Here is a 16,003-nt window from a genome sequence, read left to right as displayed (position 1 = left end):
AATATAAACACATAGAATCATAGAATACTAGGACTGGAAGGGACCTCAAGAGGTCATCGAGTCCAGTCCCCTGCCCTCATGGCAGGACCAAATACTGTCTAGACCATCCCTGATAGACATTTATCTAACCTACTCTTAAATATCCCAGAGACGGAGGTTCCACAACCTCCCTGGGCAGTTTATTCCAGTGTTTGACTACCCTGACAGTTAGGAACTTTTTCCTAATGTCCAACCTAAACCTCCCTTGCTGCAGTTTAAGTCCATTGCTGCTTGTTCTAGCCTCAGAGGCCAAGATGAACAAGTTTTCTCCCTCCTCCTTATGACACCGTTTTAGATACCTGAAAATGGCTATCATGTTCCCCTTCAATCTTCTCTCTTCTAAAATAAACAAACCCAATTCTTTCAGCCTTCTTTCATAGGTCATGTTCTCTAGTCTTTTAATCATTCTTGTTGCTCTTCTCTGGGCCCTCTCCAATGTCTCCATCTTTCTTGAAATGCGGTGCCCAGAACTGGCAACAATAGTCCAACTGAGGCCTAACCAGCACAGAGTAGAGCGGAAGAATGACTTCTCGTGTCTTGCTCACAACACACCTGTTAATGCATCCCGGAATCATGTTTGCTTTTTTTGCAACAGCATCACACTGCTGACTCATTCAGCTTGTGGTCTACTATAACCCCTAGATCCCTTTCTGCTGTACTCCTTCCTAGACAGTCGCTTCCCATTCTGGATGTGTGATTGTTCCTTCCTAAGTGGAGCACTTTGCATTTGTCTTTATTAAACTTCATTCTGTTTACCTCAGACCATTTCTCCAATTTGTCCAGATCATTTTGAATTATGACCCTGTCCTCCAGAGCAGTCACAACCCCTCCCAGTTTGGTATCATCTGCAAACTTATTGGCATAGAAAGTACGCTTATTATCTAAATCATTCATGAAGATGTTGAACAGAGCCGGTCCCAAAACAGACCCCTGCAGAACCCCACTTGTTATGCCTTTCCAGCAGGATTGTGAGCCATTAATAACTACTCTCTGAGTACAGTCATCCAGCCAGTTATGCACCCACCTTATAGTAGCCCCATCTAAGTTATATTTGCCTAGTTTCTCGATAAGAGTATCATGCGAGACTGTATCAAACGCCTTACTAAAGTCTAGGTATACCACATCCACCGCTTCTTCCTTATCCACAAGACTCGTTATCCTATCAAAGAGAGCTATTTGATTGGTTTGACATAATTTGTTCTTTACAAATCCATGCTGGCTGTTTCCTATCACCTTGCCACCTTCCAAGTGTTTACAGATGATTTCCTTAATTACTTGCTCCATTATCTTCCCTGGCACAGAAGTTAAACTAACTGGGCTATAGTTTCCTGGGTTGTTCTTGTTTCCCTTTTATAGATGGGCACTATATTAGCACTTTGCCAGTCTTCTGGAATCTCTCCTGTCTCCCATGATTGTCCAAAGATGACAGCTAGAGGCTCAGATACCTCCTCTATCAGCTCCTAGAGTACTCTAGGATGCATTTCATCAGGCCCTGGTGACTTGTGGGCATCTAACTTTTCTAGGTGATTTTTAACTTGTTCTTTTTTTATTTTACCTTCTAAACCTACCCCCTTCCCACTAGCATTCATGTTAGGCATTCCTTCAGACTTTTTGGTGAAGATGGAAACAAAGAAGTCATTAAGCATCTCTGCCGTTTCCAAGTTTCCTGCTGCTGTTTCTCCCTCCTCACTGACCAGTGGGCCTGTCCTTGGTCTTCCTCTTACTTCTAATGTATTTATAAAAAGTCTTCTTGTTTCCCTTTTTTCCCCTGGCTAGTTTGAGCTCATTTTGTGCCTTTGCCTTTCTAATCTTGCCCCTGCATTCCTGTGTTGTTTGCCTATATTCATCCTCTGTAATTTGTCCTAGTTTCCATTTTTTATATGACTCCTTTTTTATTTTTATATCGTGCAAGATCTCGTGGTTAAGCCAAGGTGGTCTTTTACCATATTTTCTATTTTCCTGTGCAGCGGAATACCTTCCTTTTGGGCCCTTAACAATGTCCCTTTGAAAAATTGCCAACTCTCCTCAGTTGTTTTTCCCTTCAGTCTTGATTCCCATGGGACCTTACCTATCAGCTGTCTGAGCTTACCAAAATCTGCCTTTCTGAAATCCATTTTCTCTGTTTTTCTGTTCTCCCTTCTACCTTTCCTTAGAATTGTGAACTCTATGATTTCATGATTACTTTCACCAAGCTGCCTTCCACTTTCAAATTCTCAACCAGTTCCTCCCTATCAAATCTAGAACATACAAAAAAAGAATTAAAAACGAATACATTTTCAATGTTTCACCTGGCTGTATCCTCCGCCCAACCTGGGCCAGGGCTTGGGGGACTTGGCACCGCATGGGCACTCCAGGAGGTGCGAGCAGGAGCAGATCGCGGGTAGGGTATCTGGCTAGGAGAGAGGGTGCAAGGAGGGGTAGGGTTGCCAGCTGTCCAGTTTTGTACCAGACAGTCCGATATTTGACGGTTCTGTCTGGGAAACAATTGAGAAAATACTGGACATATAAAATGTCCGGTGTTTTCTAATTAGGTAAGTTTTATTATTATTAGGTGTAACAGTCCGTAGCTGCGAACTGCCTGGCTGGTAGATGTGCTCATGCTGCATGAATGTGTCTACGAACCAGGCAGTTGGCAACTACTCAAGGAAGGGTATGGGGGGGGGCGGCAAAATGGAATCCCTGGGGCTGGACTCACTCGTGTGCCTGAGTCTGCATGTGCCCAGGTCAGTCCTGCTTCCCGCTGGCTGATTCGCTCTCCCCCCACCCCTCCACTTCTCCTCCCGATCTCCCCTGTCCAGCCCTGCTTCTGGCGACTGGTTCTTCCCCGCTCCCCACCAATCTCCCCCGGCCAGCCCCACTCCCCCCGATGACCCACCCCCCGACCAGCCCCACTCCTCCCACCCTCTCCCAGCCGGCCGATTCTCCCTCGCTTCTCCTCCCGATCTCCCCTGGCCAGCCCTGCTTCCGGTGGCTAGTTCCAGTATCCCTCTCCCTCCCCCCGTCCCCAGGCCAGCCCTGCTTCCACCAGCCGGTCCCCCCCTTCCAGCCGGCCGATTCTCCCCCGATCTCCTCTGGCCAGTACCGCTGCCCCCGTCCAGCCCTGCTTCCGGAGGCTGGTTCTCCCGTCCTCCTCCTCCTGATCTCCCCCATCCAGTCCCTCCCCTCCCCCCCCCGTCCCCAGTCTAGCCCTGCTTCTGCTGGCTGCCCGCCTGGCCCTCCCCTCCCCCCCCAATCTCCTCTGGATAGCTGGGGAAACCGGCCGCCGGGAAGCAGGGTTGTGTCTTTTGCTAGTAGTTTTCACTTGTTGTTGCTGAATAAGGATAAGCTTATTAGATAGTCAACTAGTTCCTTGACTAGTTGCTTCTCACGCCCTAATGGGTGTGTGCGCTGACTTAAAAGCTGGTTCTCTCCCAGCACCGTTTCTGTGGGGGGCAGAGGAGGCAGGGGCTAGCGGGGACTGCGCACAAGCTGGAAATCAGATGACTCCCGGCTCGCGCCCAATCTCAAATGCTGTGCCTCTGATTTTTTAATTTATTAAGAGCTCTTAATACATTTAAAAAGCAGAAGTACAGCTGAGGGACCAGTATGAGCCGGAAATCAGCTGTCTCATCTAGAGTCGGGTCCCCAGCGTAGCTCACCAGCCTTTTAAAGGTATTAATACCTTTCAGCTCTTAATACCTTTAAAAGTCTGGTGTACAGCAGGGGAGACCCTGTACAAATGAGGACAGCTGATTCCCGGCTCACGCCCTCACTCCTGGGGGCTGGGAGCTAACACCACTATGGCTCCCCTGCTTGTCGATTAGTTGATTAAACTAAATTTAACATCCCTAATTCCTACCCCAGTTAGCCACGCATAGTTTTGGAAAATATATTTTTGCTTTTCAATACAATAAATTCATTTATTGTAATAGGCAATGTAATATGTTCTTGAGAACTATAAAAAGCTATTGTTATTTTAGGCATGGCAAGCCTGCAGAGAAAGAGGAGAACTGAGGCATCCCAAGGTTAGTTTTTTTCATATATGGTAGAAGACTCTGTCAGTGGAATGTTATATTCCCAGCACAGGAAGCAAACCTTGAAGTCACTACATTAATTTTCAAATTTTTTGCCCTATGAGAAGAGTCAGTGAGAGCCACAGAGGTCAATAAATGACCTCATTAAAAAACAGAGTGCTGTTTGTCAAGATTGAGGCCATTTTTGCTGTACTCAGTACCCTTCTGATTGTAATATGAACATGAACAACTGGTCATGAACAGCTGGTCTTCTGAAGAAGTGGACAATGTCCATGAAAGCTCATGATACCATCTACATGTTTTGTTAGTCTTTAATGTGCTACCAGACTATTTGTTTTTTCTTAAGTTTATTATGAACACCTATGTACATTTTACTGAAGTTCCAGTGCATAGCCGAGACAAATTATCCACAGGACCTATCTGTCTGATGTCTGTTAAAACTGTACATCCAGAAAAAGCAAAATCTTATTTTCCCAGGATAGTCTGTATCCTATAGTAGGTTATATGGAAGGTTTGGACTGGTAAGTTTATTTAAGGTACTTAAGTGGCCACAATTGCTATGGTATAGGTTATGTTATGTTTCAGAGATATATGATAGATGAGCACATAGGTATGTGAATGGTGTGGCCTTCTTATACTACTTATTGTGAGTTCAAACTGTTTTCAGTATCTACATAGAGAGTATTTGAACCCACTAAGGATAGTTTGAGGGGGCAGTTAGGAACCAATATGGAAATAAACATTCCATGTTTGCATTATATCTTAAATTTTCTCTGTTGTCCTTCAGGATGAACTTGATTGGGGTCGATCAAATTATATTCAGATCAAGAGAATCAGAGAGGTGAGTTGAAATGGGTAACACTGTTTGTGATATTTAAATATATCACTTTCCTAATTTCCTGAATATATTAGGTTTCTGGATGAATCTGCTCTGCTGCTCTTACATTTTTTAAAGAATTGAGATACTGTATGTACACCAATAAAAAGAGCATCTTTGGAAGAAGGAGCTGCCTGTCAAGTAAAGTAAAACTCATAAGTATTTGAAGGTCCTCAGATATATAGTTCTTAACCCTTTTCTCCAAGATGTACTTCTTATAGAGGTACCTGAAATATATTGGATGGAGTTTTGTGGGTACTCCTTTTTAATGCTATAAAATGTTTGGCTCTATAGTTAGAGCAGTTTAAAACCATTATTAGGATAAATGGGAATTAAAATGCGTATGTTATATGGCTTTGTGTTACTAAAGTTACTACAGTGAATATTGAAAACTCCTCATAGAAATTTTAAGCTTAATGTGTATGCTGAGTGAAAAATAATTAGAACTCCTGAATAGCCTTGATTAGCTGAACCAGCTAGTTAGGTTCCTAATTAGGCAACTGGTTGATTTTCTTTCTCTCTTTTTTTCCTCTCTCTCTCTCTCTCTCTCTCTCTCTCTCTCTCTCATACACATTCTAATATAATCCAACCATGGTTCCATTGCAGCATGCTCATAACAGGAATACTGTTTGAGAGCAGCATTCAAAGTACACTTGTGAATTATTATAGGCTTCAAAAAACATGTAAAAAGGGAAAGTCCCATTGTAAGCCATCCCATGAGGAGTAGCGGTGAATGCTAAGTGAAAGTACATTATACATAGGTGAATATTTGCATGTCCATCACTCTTTGTTATAAACTACTGAATTACAAAATCTTACAAAATGAGCTTCAAAAAATAAAGCTTACTGACAAAAATGCCTGCAAATTAACCAAGAAAAAATAGATTTTTACAAAACAAAAAGGAAGTTTAGGTTAAAAAAAAAAAGCTATTCAGGCTGCCTATGCAACCTTTACTTTGGTTTTATTATACTTGTATGTTATCCTTTAAATACATGATCAAATGCTATTCTTTACATAAAATTCCTGTCTTCTTCAGTGTATAGGGTGGAGGCTGCTCACTGAATAAATTCAGTATTTTTATCCTCTTTCAGTGAGTAGCCCCAAACCTTAGTTCACACACTATCTAAAACCTGTCCTGAAAATAGAAATAACATCCTCATAGGTTTTTCTGGGGCTTTCATCACCACAATAGCTGAGAGCTTCAAAAATCTTTATTATCTTTACAACATCAATGTGACGTGTGGTGATGTCACCCATCCCCAGCTTGAAAACTGAGGCACAGAGATTAAGACAATTGTCAAGTGTGCTTTAAATTTGGGGGCCTAAATTGAGATGACTGGAGCCTGTTTTTTTCAGTCTGCTTAGCATTTTTCTGGCACATACTATGTTCACATCACAGTACCCATTGAGTTTAGTTTGCTTTTAGTGAGTCTTGAATGCATGTCCAGATTTGGGCTTTTATGTATCCAGGTAAGCACCCAGAAAATAAGAAATTAAGAATTAGTGGTTTCCTGTGGAAGAAATTGTTTTTTGTGAGGTGCTTAGTGTCACATGGGAACTTTGGCATGGATACAATCCAGTTCTCTAGGGTTGCATTCACCTGTCTTAGTCACAAGATTGTTCTTTCTTTTTCTGCTATCCTCTGCTTTCTTCAGAAAACCAGGTTCAGTCCTACAGGCAGCAGCCTTGTTCCTTGCAAAACCCCAATTTGTTCCCAGGGCACAGTCCATCCTGTGCTATGAATTAGGCAAGGACCCTGTGGGGAAAGATAGTAAGTGAACATGCAGGTAAAAACTATGACACGCATACAAAGGTTGCACTGATGACCTTTCTGATATTGAGTACTTGGCAACCTCTGCTTTCCTGTTGCTTAGTTTTTGGATGTAATTTTGCTTTTTGAAAAAACCTACAAACTGAAAAAACTGAGCTTTCACTGTGAGAAGTTGTATTGACTCCCCCCACTCTCATTCTTGGGTAATTGACAGGGTTTGAATTTTTAAATCCACACCATAAACTTCTATCATGTGAGAGAGTTTTAATACTCTATTTTATTTCAATTATTATCTTTTGTATTGGGCAGCCTGCCAAGCTGCCAGATCTAGACCAGGCACTGCTCCGCTGGGACACTCAAGCACAGAGCAGCCCCATGACGTTTTAAGGTGGCTGCTCCTTGTGACTCTGCTGGAGAAGGCTTTATGCACTGCTCCCGCCACCAGCACAATTTATCAGCTCCTATTGGCCAGTTTCCAGCCAATAGGAGCTGAGAATTTTTGCTGGGGGTGGAGGTAGTGTGCAAAGCTTCTCCCTTCCTCCAGAGCAGAGGACCATAGGGAGCAGCCAGCCGTTTTGAGCAGTCTGAGGGAGTGGCAAGCAGGGAGACTGCATCAGGATCCTGCAGGGCTGCTGATTAGGAGCCACCTAGGTAAGAGCCTATCTCTGGAACCTCACCCCCTCCTGGTCCCCTGACCTAGGTCACCACCATCCCTCCCCCAGGTCACCACCAAAACCCTCTGTTGTTCTTCAAGAGACGTCCCTGTGGGTGCTCCACAGCAGGTGCTGGTGCATCTCAGTATCTCTGACTGGATTCCTCAGAGCTGTGCCTGGGGGGGCATGCATGTGCAACGAGCAGGGTGCGAGGGTGCCGCACAGCACGATTGAAGCAGTCCAAGAAGCACTGCTTCATGAGTTCATCTTCAGTAAAAGGTCTGTTTGATTTTAGCTATGTGCCAAGCCATTTTGAAGGAGGCTTTTGTAACAGCATCACTATCTTTAACTTGAGAATGGAACATATCTTGATAAGTATGGTAACCTTCCAGTAAGGAACATATCTTGGTTTTTCTTAAATGGCTGTCAGGTGGATACAAGTCTTTGAATTCAAGGTGACAAGAATCATGGTGCAGTTGCAGGTTTGTTTTCTTTAACGCAGCAATAGTCTTTTGACAAAGAAGACACATTGGTTTTCCATTTATCTCTGCAAAAGTGAATTCCATCTCCCAAACAGGGTTGAAAACCCTGTGTTCGTTTAGGAAGCATCTCTTCTTTGTTGCCATTTTTAATGTTTCTTATTAAAAAGAAATCTGTATACCAATGTTTTGGGTGTTTAACTTAAAGCTTCACGTTGTGCATTTCTTGGATTGATTTTACTATAAAAAGAAAAGTTTCCAAGCCAGAGCACTCCAGCCTGTGGTGGGCAAGGAGCTGAGTGAGTCAAGTTGGACACAAAAGGCAAAAAAGTAAAGGTGCCCAGGAGCTCTGTCCTGGATTTCCAGCAGGGCTGATGTCCACACACGGGAGTCTGTCACTCCATACAGGACGGAGGCAGGGCTGCCCGGCCATGGCGCTGGACCCAAACGTGGGCAGTGTGAGCCAGTCATCACCTCTCAAGCTCTGCCCACAAGGCTAAGCAGCCAGCACTTCCCACAATGCCCCGGCGCTTCCAGCACTTCCTCCCTGGAGGGCTCGAAACACCGACACCCTGTACCCATCTGTTCCAGCCAGCCCGTCTGCTCGCATATTTCAGTGCTCACCCTGCCTTGGAGATACTTCACAGTTGTGAAATGTGTTCCCAGAGAAGTCCATGTTCAAAGGATCCTACCCGCGGGCTGCGTATTGAGCCCCACTTAAACCCAGATCACACCGTGGGCTGCAAACAAACCCATTGGCCACGTGTTGAGTAGCACTGCCCTAAACCAAAGTATCCTACATAGACATACCAGCAGCAAAGACAGGACTACCAACCACGACATCAGTGAGGTTGTGGCAGGCAACAGTGTAGACACAATCAAAACAATGCTATGAACCAGCCACAGCAACAAAATAAGCAAATTTTAGGTGTCCATCAAGGGATTGAAAACAATTCCACCCACTCCACAGTTGCTAATAAATGTTGGAATGTTGGTATGGAAGGGTACGGCTTGCTCAGGAAGGACAGACAGGGAAAAGAGGGAGGAGGGGTTGCCTTGTATATTAAAAATGTACACACTTGGACTGAAGTGGAGATGAAAGTAGGAGATAGCTGTGTAGAGAGTCTCTGGGTTAAGCTAAAAGGGGTAAAAAATGAGGGTGATGGCATGCTAGGAGTCTACTACAGGCCACCTAGCCAGGTGGATGAGGCCTTTTTTAAACAATTAACAAAACTATCCAAAGCCCAAGATTTGGTGGTGATGGGGGACTTCAACTATCCAGACATATATTGGGAAACTAACACAGCGGGGCACAGGCTATCCAATAAGTTTCTGGACTGCATTGGAGACAACTTTCTGTTTCGGAAGGTTGAAAAAGCTACCAGAGGAGAAGCTATTCTGGATTTGATTTTAACAAATAGGGAGGAACTAGTTGAGAACTTGAAAGTGGAAGACAGTATGGGGGACAGTGATAATGAAATAATAGAGTTCATGATCTTAAGGAAAGGTAGAAGGGAGACCAGCACAATTGAGGTAATGGATTTCAGGAAGGCAGATTTTGATAAGCTCAGAGAACTTGTAAGTAAGGTCCCATGGGAAGCAAGACTGAAGGGAAAAACAACTGAGGAGAGTTGGAAGTATTTCAAAGAGACGTTGTTAAGGGCCCAAAAGCAAACAATTCTGCTGTGTAGGAAAGATAGAAAATATGGCAAAAGACCAGCTTGGCTTAACAAGGAGATCTTGCATGATCTCAAAATAAAAAAGGAGTCATATAAAAAATGGAAACTAGGACAACTAACAAAGGATGAATATAGGCAAGCAACACGGGAATGCAGGGGCAAGATTAGAAAGGCAAAGGCACAAAATGAGATCAAACTAGCTACAGGCATAAAGGGAAACAAGAAGACCTTTTATAAATACATTAAAAGCAAGAGGAAGACCAAGGACAGGGTAGGCCCACTGCTTAGTGAAGAGGGAGAAGCAGTAACAGGAAACTTGGAAATGGCGGAGATGCTCAATGACTTCTTTGTTTCGGTCTTCACTGAGAAGTCTGGAGGTGTGCCTAACGTAGTGAATACAAGCAGAGAGAGGGTAAGTTTAGAAGATAGGATACACAAAGAACAAGTTAAAAATCACTTAGGAAAGTTAGATGTCAGCAAGTCACCAGGTCCTGATGAAATGCATCCCAGGATACTTGAGCTGATAGAGGAGGTATCTGAGCCTTTAGCTATGATCTTTGAAAAATCATGGAAGACAGGGGAGATACCAGAAGACTGGAAAAGGGCAAATATTGTGCCCAACTATAAAAAGGGGAATAAGAACAACCCAGGAAACTACAGACCGGTCAGTTTAACGTCTGTCCCAGGGAAGATAATGGAGCAGGTAATTAAGGAAATCATATGCAAACACTTGGAAGGAAATAAAGTGATAGGGAATAGCCAGCATGGGTTTGTGAAGAACAAGTCATGCCAAACTAATCTGATAGCTTTCTTTGATAGGATAACGAGCCTTGTGGATAAGGGAGAAGCGGTGGATGTCATATACCTAGACTCTAGTAAGGCATTTGATACGGTCTCGCATGATATTCTTATTGATAAACTAGCCAAATATAACTTGGATAGGGCCACGATAAGGTGGGTGCATAATTGGCTGGATAACCGTAGTCAGAGAGTTGTTAACGGTGCTAAATCCTGCTGGAAAGGGATAACAAGTGGAGTTCCGCAAGGGTCTGTTTTGGGACCCGTACTGTTCAATATCTTCATCAATGATGTAGATATTGGGATAGAGAGTATGCTTATTAAGTTTGCAGATGATACCAAACTGGGTGGGGTTGCAACTTCTTTGGAGGATAGGGACATAATTCACAATGACCTTAGCAAGTTAGAGAAATGGTCAGAGGTAAACAGGATGAAGTTTAATAAAGAGAAATGCAAAGTGCTCCGCTTAGGAAGGAACAATCAGTTCCATGCATACAAGATGGGAAGCGACTGTCTAGGAAGGAGCATGGCGGAAAGGGATCTAGGGGTCATAGTGGACCACAAGTTGAATATGAGTCAACAGTGTGATGCTGTTGCAAAAAAAGCAAATATGATTCTAGGTTGTGTCAACAGGTGTGTTGTAAGCAAAACTCGTGAAGTCATTCTGCCGCTCTACTCTGCACTAGTTAGGCCTCAGCTGGAGTACTGTGTCCAGTTTTGGGCGCCACATTTCAAGAAAGATGTGGAGAAATTGGAAAGGGTACAGAGAAGAGCGACAAGAATGATTAAAGGTCTAGAGAACATGACCTATTAAGCCAGGCTTCATGAATTGGGCTTGTTTAGTTTGGAAAAAAGAAGATTAAGGGGGGACATGATAGCGGTTTTCAAATATCTATAAGGGTGTCACAAGGAGGAAGGAGAAAATTTGTTCCTCTTGGTTTCTGAGAACAGGACAAGGAGTAATGGGCTTAAAATGCAACAATGGAGGTTTAGATTGGACATTAGGAAAAAATTCCTAACTGTCTGGGTGGTCAAATATTGGAATAAATTGCCAAGGAAGGTGGTGGAATCTCCCTCTCTGGAGATTTAAGAACAGGTTAGATAGACATCTGTCAGGGATGGTGTAGACGGAGCTTGGTCCTGCCTTGAGGGCGGGGGGCTGGACTTGACCTCTCGAGGTCCCTTCCAGTCCTATGATTCTAAGACATTTAACCATCACCTTCTACCCTTTTATACCAACTGGCATGGCAAAACATCTGACAGATGGTGCTTGTAGTGGGTTGGAGTGGCCACCCACTGACCCTGAAAGGGAGACGCCCCTCCCAGAGCCATGGTGGGCTACACCTGGCCCTAATGAGACGCAGGGCCAGAGAGGTAAAAAGCCTGCCAGCCAGGCTAGTGAGGTGCCGACCACTGAAGAGACCAGAGGACTCCCTTACACCTTGAGGAAGGGAGCTAAGGCGTGGGGAGGTGGAGAGCTGGCGAGGACCAGAGGGCTCCCCTGCACACCGCGGAGCAGAGTAAATGCCTGGGGAAGTGGGGAGCTGGTGTGGACCACTGGAGCCCCTACTGCACAGTTGCCCGGAGGAACAACAGACTTCCCCAGACTTCCCGAACAGCCTGCATGCCGCTGAGGAGTGGCCCATGGACCTGGATCCCTGTGACTCTGCAGGAGACCTACGCGACTGCCAGGTACGTGCTGAGGGGGAGGAGGGAAGTGGCCCGGGGACAGCATGGACATAGACATGTCTGGATCAGCATGTTTCAGGCTGGAGCCCCTGCTGATCCAGCAGCAGTAAACTGCTGCCTCTAGGGCCCTGAGCTGGGACACAGTGGAGTGAGCAGACCTGTGCGCCCCCCAGCCACCCACCACTTACAGTGCTACAAACAATCCTTTCAGGATACACCATCTTCTTTGTCTCTATCCCTCCCTCTTATCCTCCTACCCTGTCTCTCTTTAAGGACCATGCTCACAAAGCCATCTTCAGACAGGAAGTCGACCATTTCCTTTGATTGGGCGCAATAGAACTGGTCCTACATGGATATGAAAGGAGTGGTTTTTACTCACACTATTCATGCAGAAAAAGAACGGAGGATGGCACCCAATTTTAGATCATAGGGTCCCAACATATTCGTAAAAAGGCAATGTTGACCACCGTTGTTCCATTTCTGGAGCTTGGTGATTGGTTTTCATCTCTCAACTTACATGATGCCTACTTCCATGTTACAATTCATCCTGTTGATAGGTGTTTTCTTCACTTCATCCTAGGTACCCATCACTACCAATATATCGTCCTACCTTTTGGATTCTCCATGGCACAGAAAGTTTTTTCAAAAATGTGGTGGTCACTTCCCACCTGAGGAAACTAGACATCATTAATCTTCCCTTACCTCAATGATTGCCTTATCAAGGCAAAATCAGAATTTAATTCTTGCTGCAGCAATTACCTGATTATGGCATGTTTCCTTTCTTTGGGCCTGTTCATAAATGAAACAGACAGTGGTCACATCAACCAAATCCATATACTTTATAGGAGCACAGCTCGAGTCAATAAGTGCCGTAGCCTCTCTGCCACAAGACAGATTCCCAGATTCCTAAAAAGCCACAACTTGGGTCTCAAATTGCACTTCATGCCGCGAGTCATAGCGCATGACTATCTCCAACTACTCGGCCACATGGCATCATGCAACCCTGCAGTACCAAACGCATGTCTGTTTATGTGATGCCTACAAAGCTGGATCAGGATAGTCTACAAGCTAAATCACCACCCCCTCACCAAAATTCTCTCCATTCCTCCAGCAGTAAAAGGTGTACTATGGTGGGAAAAAAGCAGAGAATCTGTATACAGGTATCCCTTTCCTAACACCAGAACCCCCAGTGGTCATCACCACAGATGCTTCCCTCATGGTACGGGGGCGCACATGAAAAGGACAACAATTCAGGGTCTATGGACACCTGTAGAAAAAGCCCTTTATAAAAACATTCTGGAGCTCAGAGCTGTACAACTTGCCTACCAACACTTCTTACCAGCAATAGCTGGCAAACAAGTCAGAATATATACTGACAACATTGCCTGCATGTTTTATATAAAGAGGCAAGGTTGTGCTGTCACAAGAGGGTGCTGTTGTATGGTTGATCAGGCCACACACCAGGCGTTTAATCAGCTTCACAGAACAAAGATCCATAGTATCAAATATAACTTTAACAAGTTTTATTGCCAGCAATTGTTCAGGAGCAGTTTTAAAAGCAATATTTATATCTAGTAATTAGCAATTTAAAAGGCAGGTTAAAAAAAAATTGAATTTAAGTTGAATAGTTAACAGTCTAATTCTTAACCCAATGTAGCAGCCTAATTCTTAATCCAATTGTAACACACACTCTCACAAACACGTTCGCACATACCACTCAACCTCTGGAGCTGACCAAACTCCAGGCAACTTTGGTTAATTTGGTTGAGGCGAGAGTCGGACGTACACGTCACCCGTTTGGCAAAGTGGTGTGGTATATATCCCCTCGGCAAGGGACAGTTTGATTGGGGATGATGTCCGATGATATCACCTGCTGGTGTGCTTACAACCAATCTTGGAACATTCTGCTTACAACACCCAATTCTGCTTGCCTAGCCACAAGTGATAAGCAACAGAATGTCCTTGGTCGAGTTCTTCCCTCGCTGAGTCCTCTTATTTGGGAACTTTGCCTCCTTTGTGCAGTTTTGCTTCTTTCAGAGCACACAGTCTTTTTTCACACAATCCTTTTTCTTAGTGATAAGCAAAGCCATAATCCACCCGGGCACTGACTCAGACCCTGGTATGGCTTCTCTTCAGCTCACTTACTATTAATTCACTCATGCCAACCATTCACACTGCCCATGATTCATGACAGTGCCTAACCTCTTTATGGAGGTTTTTGCCCTATGGAACTGGTATCTCATCCACAACATCACCGTAAGTGCATGTCACCTTCCTGGCACCTTAAATACCACCGCTGCTGCACTAAGCAGACACCTGCCTCAGGAGCACGAATGGCAGATAGATCACAGAGTTCTTGCACCAATCTTAGAGCAATGGGGATATCCTCTGATAGACCTTTCGCAAAAAAGGCAAACAAAGTATTCCCCGTACTGCTCCAGAGCCGACATTGACAAGGGCTCTCTCAGAGATGCCCTCATCAACAAGTGGAACCATCACCTACTAAACGCCTTCCCTCCAATTTCTCTTGTCAGTAGGACAATTCTCAAGATAAGTTGGGACTAAGCAAGGATTATTCTTGTACCTCCATGCTGGTGCTGGCAGTTGTGGTTTCTCTTCCTGAACAGAATGGCTGTTTCCCCCAGTCATGCTTTTATGCAACCCAAAACTGTTGGATCCACCAGGGCTCCAGACTCAACATCCATGATTTCTCAGACTTCATCTAGATGGCTCTCAGGGAAAGAGGTATAGTGGTCAGGTACAGAACATTCTCCTACATAGTAGGGCTTCCTCAACTCAGAACACATATAATGACAAATAGTCATGATTTATTCACTGGGCTGCTCCCCGCAACATTTCTCCAGAGATGGCTCCATTACCTGTAACCGGACTAATTATTGAACCTTAAACAGTCACTTCTTTTTGTCAGCTCCATTAAGGTGCACTTGGTAACTATTATGACTTTCACACACAAATTGGTGATACTACAGTCTTCGCACATCCAATGACGAAATGGTTCATGAAAGGCCTGCAGGCATTATATCCTGATGTAACTCTTCCACATAAGCCTTGGCGAAACCTCCATTAGGACTGATGGCCACATCCACACTCCTTCATTTATCAATGAAAACTGCATTCCTAGTGGCTATAACATCAGCCCGTTGGGTAGGAGAGATGGCTGCTCTAATAACAGACCCCTCCCCCAATATACTACCTTCTTCAAGGATAAAGTATCTTTACAAACTCATCCCGAGTTCCTCCCCAAGGTACACTCTTCCTTCCACATCAATCAGACTATTCACCTTACCTGTATTCTTTCCCAAACCTCATTCCAATACTTTCGAAGCAAAGGTGCATACCTTCAGCATATGCAGGGCACTTTCCTATTACGTCCATAGAACAAAGCCTTTCAGATCTCTGTTTATTTATCTAGCAGAACGTAACAAAGGTCACCAGATATTATCTCAGAGATTAGCACATTGGATTTCCAACTGCATCACAACTTCTTACCAACACAACCAGTTATTGCCGCCTACCTCAGTATGTGCCTGTTCCACCAGGGCTGTAGCCATGTCAGTAGCTTACCTCTGGAAAGTTCCTATTGAAGATACATGTGCTGCAGCCACATAGACTTATGACCAAATGTTTGCCAAACATTGTGCACTTTCTCAGGGGCCTCTCCCGTCAAACAGATTTGCCAAGGCCATATTATTTATGGCACCCTTACCAGATCTGAAGTCCCTGCCTCTACAGAGCATATTGCACTTCAGTAACCTGCTGTGGAGCATCCGCAGGGATGTCTGTCTTGAAGAGGAGGTTACTCACCTTTAGCAGTAACTGACGTTCAAGATAAGTGTCCCTGTGGGTACTCCACTATCCTCCTTTCCTCTCCTCTCCTACTTTGGAGAACTTTTATCAGGGTGAGTTTCCAAGTGGAGAAGGAACTGAAGGCGAGGGGTGTTCATGTGCGATTGGGCCACATAGCGCCCGTGTGCCTTGTTGTC

General features: G+C 44.4%; 1 protein-coding gene across 5 annotated transcripts in view; it reads left to right on the top strand.

The window, feature by feature from the left end:
- TDRD9 (tudor domain containing 9) overlaps positions 1–16,003 on the top strand; it is a 151,675-nt gene that overhangs the window by 86,252 nt on the left and 49,420 nt on the right. For all 5 annotated transcript variants that reach the window (XM_075926469.1, XM_075926470.1, XM_075926468.1 and 2 more), the window contains 2 exons: positions 3,999–4,043; positions 4,840–4,893. In XM_075926469.1, coding sequence (XP_075782584.1) covers positions 3,999–4,043; positions 4,840–4,893 — 99 coding nt within the window. The remainder of the gene's footprint in view (positions 1–3,998; positions 4,044–4,839; positions 4,894–16,003) is intronic.

Source organism: Pelodiscus sinensis, chromosome 4 (genome assembly GCF_049634645.1).
Source record: "Pelodiscus sinensis isolate JC-2024 chromosome 4, ASM4963464v1, whole genome shotgun sequence".
Classification (NCBI taxonomy): Eukaryota; Metazoa; Chordata; order Testudines; family Trionychidae; genus Pelodiscus; species Pelodiscus sinensis.
This window is presented reverse-complemented; position numbering and strand designations above follow the sequence as displayed.